This window comes from Hakea prostrata, chromosome 7 (genome assembly GCF_041222555.1).
Source record: "Hakea prostrata isolate BN-2017 chromosome 7, UWA_Hpros_2, whole genome shotgun sequence".
Lineage (NCBI taxonomy): Eukaryota > Viridiplantae > Streptophyta > Magnoliopsida > Proteales > Proteaceae > Hakea > Hakea prostrata.
In genome coordinates, this window is record NC_142606.1 from 1,696,201 (window position 1) to 1,709,591 (window position 13,391).

Sequence of the window (13,391 nt, forward strand, 5' to 3'; positions counted from 1 at the left end):
ATCACGATGCCAATGCGAATACTCTCAATTTCCAACCAAACATACAAATGTCATGCACGTTGCTTCATAAATGATGTAGAACCTAAATATACGAGAGGAAGCTTTTATGCAAAGTCATGCCTCTCTTTCACAAAAGTCCGGATCCTCTAACCTTACATTGTGCTCCCCTCACACCCTTCTACCAAATGTTTAGGACAGGACCCATCCCTAAACATTGACAAATTATAGCAAAAATTTACCCTCACTCCTAATATATGGTGAGGGAGTTTAAGGGAAGCACAACCACCCACGATCCCGAATCCTCTCACAATAAGGTCAAAATAATCAAATACTTCTATGTAAAATATTGTCACTAGCCCCTCTATTATATATGTTTGTATTTCTTTCCTCCTCAAAATAAGAGAATAGAGGTCTTTCTATAAGAGGAAGAGAGAGATAAAATCATAGGAGTACTAGTTTATATAGAAGCCACAATCCCAAAATTTTCCCCCACATATATATAAGTTCTCTAAGATGCCAACAAACTCCATCTATTTCTCTCCTCCATTCACTATTGTCAAAGTGTAACAAACCTAATTGGTTTATTATTCATACACTAGTTTTGAAAACCCTCTCCCTACATAGGTTCATCAAGTTGTACACAATGCACCAGACTATTGCATTTAATAAGTTCATATGTACATATAGTAAGCATTTGGTCTTGCACCTAAAGAATTATAATCTCAAGGGATAATTTGAAAAATACAAAAATTTATGAAGATACGGGTAAAAAAAAAATCTATTCATTTTTTTGACTGAGGGGCTAAGAGATTTATTTATTTATTTATTATTATTATTATTATTATTATTATTATTATTATTATTATTATTATTATTATTATTATTATTATTATTATTTTGTATCTAAGGTTCATCCCAATCAGCTTGCGCACACCTAAAAAGTATGGATGTTACCACTCCACAAACTCTGCATTGACGGGACTAAGAGATTTCCTTCAACTAGATAGCGATACTGATGTAAATGGATTAGGTTCAGCTTGTCATTATATTCAAGTTTATTGTATTTGATTGAAAGCATGGACATAGATCCTATTACTTTTCCAACAGATGCTGATAGTTTTTAGATATTTGTTATTTTTAAATATGGATTCGGCTTAATGGATATGAATATTGATCGAATTTTCAACTAACTATTGATATTTTTTTTTCATTTTATTAGTGAGAATTAAGATTTAGAAATTCGAGAAATTAACGATTACCCGTTCTTGTGGTGTTCTGATTTCTTCGTTTTTGCTTAGGTTTTTTTTTTTTCGTGTGTATGTGTGTATGTGTGTATGCCGTATGTTTTATTTTATTTATTTTGACTTTCTATTTTATTTTTTGTTTACTTAATAAACATAGGACTCCATATATCATAATGCACAAACCCATTATATGAAAAACAATAGAGAATTCAATATAGAAGTTGCAAATATTTAATTTAATAAATAATTACAAAAATGAGGAAAATAAAATCTAGTTAAGTAACCTGACTGGATGATAAACATCTAAACAGAGATACTGATACGGATCCTATACAAATTTCGATTATTCATTTATTCACAGGCATAGTTGCGGGATTGGATGAGAGAGATTACGAGAAATGGACAGAAGCAAAAGCTATTGACGTACGGTAGTTGAGAAATAGAGGGACCAGGCCACCGCTAACGGGCTATGACCAAACCTGTTTTCTTCTCGAGACGTCCCCGTCACATCTTTTACACCTCAAGGCAGGGCCCGAGAGCTGTAGATTTTTCTCTTAATTCAACCCTTCCTCGATCGTTTACTTCCTTTCTTTTTTTTTTTTAACTTGTAGGTGCATGGTATGAAATTTTAACCGTTTCTCATATCTTCTCCAACACTCTCAAAACGTTTGAAGTCGTATATATAAAAGGAGACCTAAAGATAGAGGAGCTGATGACCTCGAATACTTGTTAGCATATGGCAATTGCAGCAGCCATGAGCCGTGAAGACGACAAGGATGAGCATGACCATGACGTGGTAATGCCCGGATTTCGATTCCACCCAACCGAGGAAGAGCTCGTTGAGTTCTACCTCCGACGTAAGGTAGAGGGAAAGCGCTTTAACGTGGAGCTCATAACTTTTCTCGACCTCTACCGCTATGATCCATGGGAGCTTCCTGGTGAGAACCTTACCCTTTCTCGCTCTCATCCGGCTTTTTCTTCACGCTCTCATCTAATTTCCTCGTCTCCATCCCCACCCATCGCTCGCTTATCTTCCCACACATACATGATACATGATTTGATTTTTAGCTCCAGTACATATCTCTAAAGACAAATCCTGAATTTTGTTTGTCTCACAGCTTTGGCAGCTATAGGAGAGAAAGAGTGGTTCTTTTATGTGCCCAGAGACCGCAAGTATCGGAACGGCGACCGACCAAACCGGGTGACCACTTCCGGTTACTGGAAAGCTACCGGGGCCGATCGGATGATCCGGACTGAGACACTCAGGTCAATAGGGCTGAAGAAGACCTTGGTCTTCTACTCAGGGAAGGCCCCAAAGGGCATCAGAACCAGTTGGATCATGAACGAGTACCGCTTGCCGCAGCATGAAACCGATCGGCAGCAAAAGGTTAGTATCGTCCCAGAGAGAGGTTTATCCAAACTCGCAAGATATAGGTTGTTGGCATGGTATGAAATCAGTTTTGGAGGTTGCCAATGTTTTATAAGAAGATGGCCTCGGTTTCTAGAATCTTTGATTTGAAGAGGCCGCTTAAGTAATCTGAACGAATAGCATGCAAAATAGAACCAAACCATCCATCCGTCATTTTTATCGAATTGCTTCCTTCGAGTAAACCCTAGTTCCCAAACCTAAATATCCTTTCACTACTGTCCATGTAATTAATTAATTACCCTTTTCCCAACAAAGAAATTAAATTAAATTAAATTAAATTAATGCCTGCCTGCCTGAAAATAAAACAAAAGTTAATGCAAACAATTAGGATTCAAATTTCGTTTGCTTTTTCTCATGGGGAAAGCTAAACCTGTATGCGTAAATGATTTCGGTGTGATCGGATAGACGAACAAAATTGTTTGCTTACAGGGATAAAGAACGCTACTCGTGACATTTCTGATAACTTCCGCCGGGGTTTGCTTCTTTCATTCCTCCTTAATTGGTTCAGTTTGTCACTCGTTAGTATCTTTTCTAATTGTTTATTTTTATTAATTATATATTTGGGGAAAGATTTCTTTGATTTCTAATAATGAACGAACCACACGATCGATCTCTGTTTTGATTTCAGGTGGAAATTTCGCTTTGCCGCGTCTACAAGAGAGCTGGAGTTGACGATCATTCCCCACTGATCCCCCGTTCGGTTTCACCATCATCATCCACTCCGTCGTCATCGAGAGGGGTAAACTCGCCAGGCGATAAGAAACCACGTAGCACGAGCATGCTTCATCGTAGTGCACCACCGGCGGGTTTTCAAGCACTAGGAATCGGAGGACATTCACCCGCTAGCAGCGAGGCAGCGGATAAGGTGCAGGAAGCAGACAGAAGCAGCTGTAGCAATGATGCACCCACCACTCTTGCCTTATCGAAGCCCCATAGAGCAGCTTACGCTACTGAAATATCCCTGGATCCATCGTTGATTCCGGCTACAGCACAAGAAGACGTGCCCGCTACCCTCTTACGCCACTCAAAGGACGAAGTAGGATCTTTACTGCCAATACCAAATTGCACCACCTTCTTCACCTGCTCATCGTCAATGCCCGCCCCCACAACTCAACAGGTATTCGATGAACTTCACAAACTTGTAGGCTACCAAAGAGGTTATATGCATTACGATCAGCAGCAGCAACAACATCAACATCATGTACAACAGCAGCAGCACCAATCCGCCCAATTCCTCTCCATTCCTTGTCAACAATCACAAACGCTAGCTCTCAACAGGTTACCCACCTCGCTGCCGACAACATTCTCTGAGAAGATCTGGGAGTGGAATCCCATCCCAGAGGCTAACAGAGATTACCCCAATCCGTTCAAATGATGAACAAACTGGCACATACAGCGTAAACGGATAACGTATACATATTTTATAGATTCAAGCACTTCCTATATATATTTCTTATTTAATATTTATGTCTTATCTAATCTAGTCCAGCCTAGTACTTGTTAACCTCCAACACTGACTGCTGTTGGGTTAAAGCGCATGTACTGTTGCTTTTTTATGTATGGATCTGGCTGCAACATTTTAAGTATATTGCATGTATTTATCCACATTCTTCTCTTTTTCAGGTACAATTTTCTCGTATATACTCAAGTGTTTAAGTAAGCATGGAAATAGATTTATTTTGTGCATGTGTGGATATCAAAATTCCATTTTTTTTTCTTTTCTTCCCATTTATAACCCATGATTCACAATCAACTCCCTATTGTAGTATTGTGTGTGCATTTGTTGGGGGGGGGGGGGAAGAGAGTGATGATTGATGACGATTCTATTAAGTTTAAAATTGGCTGAATATTAGTACATGTCTATTATTGAGAAACTGATGTATATGAATACACATAATGGAAAATAGACTTTCTCTATAAGGAAAATAACCTACCTAGAATAGAAAATGACAATAAAAGAAATGCCTAAAATAGATGATTACAATAAGATATATTATACTAAGATAGATTAGAAAATTATAATAAGCAAACTACCAAAACAGCAAGATATGTACAATAATATCGTAATACTTCCCCTCAAGATGGAGCATAAAAATCATGAATGTCCAGCTTGAACTGAAGATGATGGAACAATGCACAAACCAAGAAACGTGACAAATAAATGAGGAAGTTGCTCAAATGAAACAATCTTGGTTAGATTGAAGAATAGCATTTAGGATTTTGAGTTTAGGGTTTAGGACTTGAGATTTAGGGTTTTGAGTTTAGGATTTAGGCTTTAGTGGAGATTTAGATCAAGATTTAGTGTTCATGGTTTAGGTTTGGCATTCTTCCAAAGAAAAAAAGTTTAGGTTTAGCATTTGGAGATAGCTTTTGGACAATCCCCCTCAGGAACTCAATTTTCCTCCTTTCTCTCTCTCTCTCTCTCTCTCTAAAATATGTAATAAGTGATTAGTCTACCGCTTGTGGCCTGAAATGGAGTCTAGGGGGATAGGTGCAAAAATTTAGGCTCTAAAACCGATATTGGAGTGCATGCTCATAAAACCCGCCTCTACACTTGATTTTTTCCTACGATCACCACATGCAGGTTTAAGCTTTTGTATTTTTTTTTCGTAAGAAGATTTAAGCTTTGAGGTGAACGAAATGAAAGATCCACGATAAAAAAGATGCTTCACAATCAAAAACACTACCAATTCATTGGAATTCCTAGAATCATGTTGGTATAATTAGTTATAAGTTAATTTGGAAATCATTCTAGCAAAAAATGGGGGCTAAACCCAAGACAGCAACCAGGAGGTTGGTGGACTAGTTCCTAAGCGAGCACCCAAGGTTATAGACAAAACCTTATATCCAAAACTCACACATTTGATCCACGAACCTCAGGGGGCTCTAGGCTATTCTCATGCATGGATTCCGACTCTGATGCACGTCCTAACACCCACAAAACACAAACAATTCCAAAGGTCTATTTGATCTAAAAGAAGATGATCCTATTATAGGAAGTTCTGCAGCTGGGGGAGATGTAGATCTCATCTCTGGTGCTAAACCTGATTCGAGATGATTGAAAACCTAGGCACTCCAATCAAATCTAACTTTCCACAGTAGATTCATCAAACAAATCCATTCAAAATTGAAATAACTAAAAAGGAATGGAAGAGACCGATGTTCTTACCTTCAAGATCTAAGATCAAACGAAGATCCAATCCTTCCGCCACAAACTCCACCTTTTCTCTCTCTGAAACGCTACATCTGACTCTCTCTAGAACCCTTGGCTGTTTAACAATTAAACAAGCACGAAATCAGGGTTTAAAGCCTTTAAATATAAGCTAGGGATCATTAAAAAAAAACCCTGAATCTCTCGTACTATCCTAGCCAACTAGGCACTGGGCGGCAAGTTGGAAATCAACCGCCCCTACCACTGTGATGCAACAAAATGCCAGTTGGTCTAAGATGGTTCTAAACATGAGTGCAAGCTTATAGAGAGTTCCAACACTCATACTTGGACTTGGGTATCATCCAACTTCATCTCTATTTTTAACTATCATGACTCATTTGAATATTTATGCATTTTTATGCATATGACATATACAATAAATTTTATTGAATGATCAATTGTTTCAGCATATGATTATTCTAGGCATGACTTTTATGTGCATACATGTAGGTATTTTACAATTTTTGTTATGATTAAGTAATCCAATGGATTTCATTAATTATGGATTATTCATTATTCTTTCATTTGCAATGATTAAATGAAAAGTTTAATAAATGCAACACTGAAATTGAATAAAAGATATCATGTTGAAGAGCACTGCCCATATAAGTCATGTTAGGCGTTGCGGCTAGAGTTAAAGTGGAAAGATTGGGTCTAAGCCAATAATAGTAGACTAAAAGGTATACATGGCCTTGTGCCTAGAAAATGAAACCACTTCAGTGGTATAAAATTACCACTTTAGTGGTTTAGAGAGATATACATCCTCCATGGATTTATTTATGTTTACAACTACAACAAAAGATAGAGAAAAGACAAAAATTTGAAGAGTTTGAATATTTTATTTTGATTTAAGAACATATATTATGAGACTGAATGTTTCTATTATGGCACATGCAATGACACATATTTGAAAAAAAAATCGAAGATTTTATTTTGAAAATATGCATACCATGTTTTATTCATGTATATAATATAATTGTTTTATAATATTCAATGGGTTAGTATAACTCATACTCCATTACCATATATAGACAGGCAGTTGAAGAACAAGGGTAAAATCATAGTGATCCAAGAGAGCAAGATTTAGTGCACGAGGTATCTTTTTGATTATGCTAGCTACTTTAGTTCATAGAGAACAGTCATACCTAAGTATTTTAAGGGTTTGCACAAGACAGTACATGTTCAGTTCAGTAGATGATGTGGATTTGGATATGGATGACTTTACTTATTCTTAAACACAAATAAAATGCATAGCTGTCATCAGATGATTTGTTATTATGTTCGCCCCTATTGAATAATTAATGTTTTCGCTATTTTACCATAAAATTTTAATTATGTTACTAACAAATGATAGATAAATAATAGGTAATTGCCATGTCACCTAGTAGGATTTATGTGCCATGGCCCCACCTGACCTAGTAGTTGGGGGAGTGATTAGTAATAGTGGTGGGATAAGATGAGACTGACACCTCATCCCACCCACCTCCCATCGCCTCCCTTGTCTCCATGTAGAGGTCAAGTGGTGAGGTTTTGGAAGAAGAAAAAAAAAGTAGGAGAAAGTGAAAAATAAAGATAGATATAAAAGGAAAAATCTAAAGAGAGAGGAGAGAGAAATTGGAACATATGGAAGGGGAAGAAATGAGAAAAGAGAAAGAGAGAGAGAGAAGCTAAGAGCCCATATAGGTTCCTCCCCTCAAGGTAAAATTGAGTTCATTCTCTCTGAATTCTCTCATGTTCTAATTCAAGAAACCATGTGTGAAGTTTGATTATGAGGTATGATAATCCATGTTAGAATTCTTACTAAAATCTAAAGAGACATATTGAAAATATGTGCAAATCTAGCTTAGATTATGGGGCTTACGAGGATAAGTGTTGTCATGCAAAAACCCTAGTTTAGTTTTGAAAGATTACCAAAATTAGGAAATCTAGACCAAAAACCATAGATTATGGCTCGAATATGGGATTTCGAGCATAATCAATATTCGAGCCATAATCAGGTCTAAGGATTTTATGTAAACAAAAGCCCTAAATTCGGGACTATGATATGGACTGAAGCCGTGGTGTTGGATCGAGTGTAGGACTTGAGTGTGCGATTCAAAAGGATTACATGTAAAACTTACACTCAATTATGATGATAAGGTATGTTCAGGTTGATTGACCGAATGGATTTATTGGAATTATATAACAAAGCACAGTCTATCCTTAATGAGGATGTACAAATAGAAGCTCTAAGATTGGATTGAAAACAAATTACATAAGGAATCTGGTTGATAAGTGTGGGATATGAGTGTGAGACTCAATTGGATCAATCAGTCACTATGATCCTACACTTTTGCCTAATAAAATGGTAAGAAGTTGTGAGATGGTTGAAATTCATTTAAATGAAGCTTAATAAAAGAAAGATCCGAAGACCCAACCCTAAGACATGAATATATAGGCCTGTTTAACGGACCGGATTCGGCTCGGATACACCAGTATCCGAATCCAAATAGCAAATCCGTTATCCGAATCCGAATTCGGCAAAAATTTAGAGAAGGCATCTGAATCCGAATCCGAAACTTTATCGGATATTCGATAATAATCCGATCTGATAAAATATCCGATTATTGATTGATAATTGTCACTTTTTTACATTTTTTATTATAAATTTCTAATTTCCGATTACCGAAGACCGCTATCCAAATCCGATTACCGATATCCGAATCCGATTATCATCTATTTTTAAAGAAAAAATGTTAAATACTTTACTCATCCAGATATTATCCGATCCGATAAGCAATTATCCAAATCCGAATCCGGTTGCTTAACGGACGGATATGGATATTTTCCAGTAAGAAAAATTTCGGATACGAATGCGATTTGGAGGCGGATTTCGCCTATCCATTTACAGGTCTATGAATATATAATGGAAGGAGTGGAATGATGACCCCAAGTGTAGGGTCATCCTGAGTGTAAAGTTGCACTGATATTGTTCAATTATCAAATTAAGTATTGACCGGATTGTGAACAACCCCCAAGAAAAATGAATATGCTCAAGAATAATAGATAAGTGAATTCTTGCCTTAATGTACTTATAATTGGATAGCAATGACCTTGTGTGATTTATGACTTTGTACTTTGATGATGCCTCCAATATAACACACATATATGTATCTATATTAAAGTAAAATGACTTGTTTATTTTTATGGATTGAAAAGAATTGATTAAGTATAAGAAATGGAAATGATATGACATAGTTATGTTTAAGAGAGATGAATGACATGATGCCATTATGGCATTAAAATAATATAATATAGAGATATTCATAGAATAAAAATATAATGGCTATGTATATGAAATTGAAATGTAATAACCATACTAAAGAGCTTAGTATGATTATATGCTTATGAAATTAAATGGGTATATTTATGAAATGAAAATGGTATTGATTATGGTGATGTTATGTTAATGACATGATTATAATCATGAAATGAAATATTACAATTATGATAAGATTATGTTATAAAATGGAAATGACTTGGTAATAACATGGTTATGTCTATGGGATGAAAATAATATATTTATGACATAGTTATGTCTGCGGAATCAAAAGACATGGATATGATTATGAAATGGTATAGCATGGTTAAACAAATGTATGCTAATGGAATGGAAATAATAATGTCACGTTTTCGGACCATAAACAATAAGAATGATGATAGGCTTATGAGATAACATAGAGGAACTCTAATGAATGTCTCATGTGATACACTTGTAGGGTTAAAGAGTAAATAGTGGGATTAGATGGGTGTAGCACAACCTCAAACCAAAATCGACTATGGAATCAACGGTTAAGACCAATCCCGATAAAGGTAATGAAATCTCAACCTTCCTTTGTATGATAGTGACATGTGCCTATACACTGTGAGGGCATTCTCTTGACGAGATGCATTATAGCTTGAGTTGAGATAAGAAAACCTTTAAGGTAAGGGTTGTTGGTAATAAGAAGAGCTGAGTGAATGATGTAGAAGGTCTCAACCTTCAATGGTACGATGGTGATTCATTCTAGTACAAGGAAGGATGTTTATGCAACATAATTTGTTCCGGCCTAGATCGAGATATAGGAAGAAAGTTATACAAAGAACAAGATCAATGTAAAGGATTAGGAATTGGAAGGTCTCAACCCTCCTTAGTACAATGGTGATTCATTTTGGTACAAGAATAGAGTGTTTATGCGACGGAATCCGTTTCAATAGAAATCAAGACAAAAGAAGGATCAACTTACGAAGGAAGATAAATGAATTCAAATGTCTCATTTCTTCTTAGTACAACGGTGATACATTTCGGTACACGAAGAAAATATTTATGCGATGGGATCTATTTTGATAAAACGAGACCAAGGAATTCATGCTTGAAAGAAAGACAATAGTTGTCATATATATATAAACATAAAGAGAAGTATGAAAGAGCGTAGATTTTCATTGTATACTTCCTATTAATATACTTTATTAAAAGAAAATTCCAAACTAGAAGGCCAATGAATAGGAAAAATGTAAAATGATAAGATACTTAAAGGAAATTGTATTATAAGTGCCATTGGCTGTATTGTGTTCATTTATCCTTTTCATAACTGAACTTGTATTGTAACTTAATTAGTGTTTGTGATATGGTTCTTGTTACTTTATGTATGTTTTAGTTTTACTTATCGAGCTAATTGCTCATTAAAACTTGTTAATTGTTCCTAACACAATGATTAAAGAAAATGTAAAGAAAATGGTAGAAGGGACTGCTAGTGAAGTAAGAATAGATGACATCTAGTGTCTTGTAAAGTAAGGTTTAGATATCAACGGTGTCACCTAACATGTGCTTACGGGATTTTTTATGTTTATGTTAATGGGTACCGCTCCTTAATCACAAATATGTATGCTTCGTTATCAAAGGACCTTTTCATCGATGAATAACAAAAAAGTTTCCCCAAGGTGCGAAGCTTCAGGCCAAGTTCGCCAGTTCGCGAACCTAGTGAACTTTGTCGAGATTTGCCATCTTCGGCGATAGTTAGGAGTGAAGTAAAAAAATAAAAAATCCATTGATGTGACACCACATTATGGGATGAAAATGTTTTTTGATCGACATGTGTCTTATAAGTGAGAGAATCAAAATCAATAAATTTAATCACAAAACCACATTGGGGAAATCAAAATCAATGAATTTAATCCCAAAACCAAATTGGGGGAATCAAAATCAATGAATTTAATCACAAAACCATGTAGGGGAATCAAAATCAATAAATTTAATCCCAAAACCTAATTTTCAGATTTGGTGGTTTCATGAATCTTCCGTTGTAGATTAAGGTCGGCTTTTAGGGCTTCTTCTCCAATTCTCCTTCCCTTGTCTGCGAATCTACTGCAAAGGCAAAATTTGTTTCACTTTTTCAACATTTTATATGTGATCAAGAGTTTGGTCTTGACTCTCGTGAGAAGACTTTGGTTGCCGGTCTCTCTTCTCAGTAATTTGAACTCTCTATTTGTTATTTCTCTTGCTGCTTTCATGGTGGTTTTGTAAATCCTTCTCTCTTCCTTGCTCTAGCATTGATTTTTTTTTCTTTCTTGGGAAATATTGACTAAAACATTTCATTTTCCCCTCTTTATTTGGATTTTATTGGTTTTTGTTTTCCTATTATGTTTGTGATTGTAGATAATAGGTAATAATGGAAGTAAAAGAGCATGGATCGATGGAGTTTCGGCATTTATGGCGATTTCACCAGTATTTCACCGTTGATTTTCCGGCGACTTTTGGCAAAAATCATTTTGCCTCGATTTCTCTCTTGCCCTCTGTCAAACTGTTTCGGGTGAAATTCGCCAAAAATTTTCGCCATGCCCCCCCCCCCAAAAAAAAAAAAAAAAAAAAAAAGGAGGAAGAAAGAAGAAGAAGAATAAGAAAGAAATGTCTCCATCCTGTTATCATTGTTAGTGAGACTATTAACATTTCACCTTCACCTTCAAACAAGGATTATCGTGTTTCCATATATTTTTTTTAATTAAATAGTTACATTTATGATAGCCTTAAGCTTGCGTAGATAAAGCACCAACAGTGCAGGAAAAAAAAGAAGCAAAAAGCCCCCATCTGCATTATTCACAGCAAGCTTGAAATGGGACTCAACAGACAAAGTGAACTTGAAAATTTCATCAGCTTGGCAACTTACACAAACATCTTGAATTTCCACTTTTGAATTAAAAAATTAAAAATTAAAAGAAATCACAAAAGCCATCTTGAATTTCCACTTTTGAATTAAAAAATTAAAAATTAAAAGAAATCACAAAAGCCAAAATTGAAGTCCTTTGCAGAAACACCAGCAAGATAGGCATCAATCACAGCTAACTATGTCAGAATTCAGCCTCCTTAAACCAACCTCAAAGGCATTCGGTCTTTCTCTTATCATTAGCCAGATTCAAATTCCAACTATGCGAAAAGACTGCGCTTTTGTATTAAAATGTAAAGCTTGTAGTAGACACCTTTGTGATGAGCACTCCATCCCAACCTTCGTATCTTTGGATGGTGTGCTAAACCTTTATCCATGTTCAAAACCTACCAAACAATCGCAAAGAATATGTCCTAATCATTCTCATTTTGTACACACTGTACAGAGAGGCAATGAGCCCACATTAACCCTGGTCTTCCTCAGGAGCATGTGCAGCCGAGATATCCAGTTTGGCATCTTTTTCTTCCTTAATTTTAAGGCCGGTTACCCATGGAAATGAATCACACATGGTCGAAAATTAATACAACCATTGAACTTCAACGACTAATTACTTGCATTGCAAGCCGCACAAGACGTAGTAGTCCCTCTACATCATGGAAGCTAAACTCAAGGACCCGCTTTACAAAAGAGATTCCCTCCCCAAGCTGAGACTCTTCCAGGCTAGCATTAGCAACAGCAAAAGCATTCTGGGATTTCCTTGAGGCTTCCATTGCACAAGTGACATCCCGTGTCTGTGGACAAAAATCAGAATCTTTAAATATAAAATTGGAGCAGAAAATAATTAAGGCATATAAATAAACAAGGTATTTATTATCATGAAATGAACAAATATGTAAGTATGGAACAAATCAAGTTATCAAACAGTGAAAAACATAAGCAATATAGTGATACTAAAGTAGGAAGCGAAAACTCCTACAACCACACACACCGCAAGAAAAACAGAAAGAAAGGTTTTTTTTTTCCTTTTGCAAGGCGCGCGTGGGGGGGGGGTTTGGAGTCGGTGTGGTTGTGCTTGTGTATCATTCCCCACCGGGCCCACCCCCTTTTTTATGTTCTACTCTTTGATTTCCTTATGTGTAAGATACCTAAAAGGTTTTCATTTGAATAAATGAATTTCCGTTTTTTACCAAAAAAAAAAAAAAAAAAAAAAAAAAAAAAAAAAAAAAAAAAAAAAGGAAGGGGTCAGAGATAACATGTGTTCAGAATAGTTCTGCTCTTGTGTTCTATAAGAATAGAAGAACACTAAAAAGATTTGCCAAACGGTTCGA

The 13,391-nt window shown here is 35.9% G+C and overlaps 1 protein-coding gene across 1 annotated transcript; it reads left to right on the forward strand.

Moving 5' to 3' along the window:
• Window positions 1-1,904: 1,904 nt before the first annotated feature.
• Window positions 1,905-4,370, forward strand: LOV1 (NAC domain containing protein 35). Its single transcript, XM_089162145.1, has 3 exons — window positions 1,905-2,182; window positions 2,363-2,631; window positions 3,302-4,370. The coding sequence occupies exons 1-3, from the start codon at window positions 1,981-1,983 to the stop codon at window positions 4,046-4,048; spliced, it is 1,218 nt and encodes a 405-aa protein (XP_089018271.1). The 5' UTR covers window positions 1,905-1,980; the 3' UTR covers window positions 4,049-4,370.
• Window positions 4,371-13,391: the final 9,021 nt, after the last annotated feature.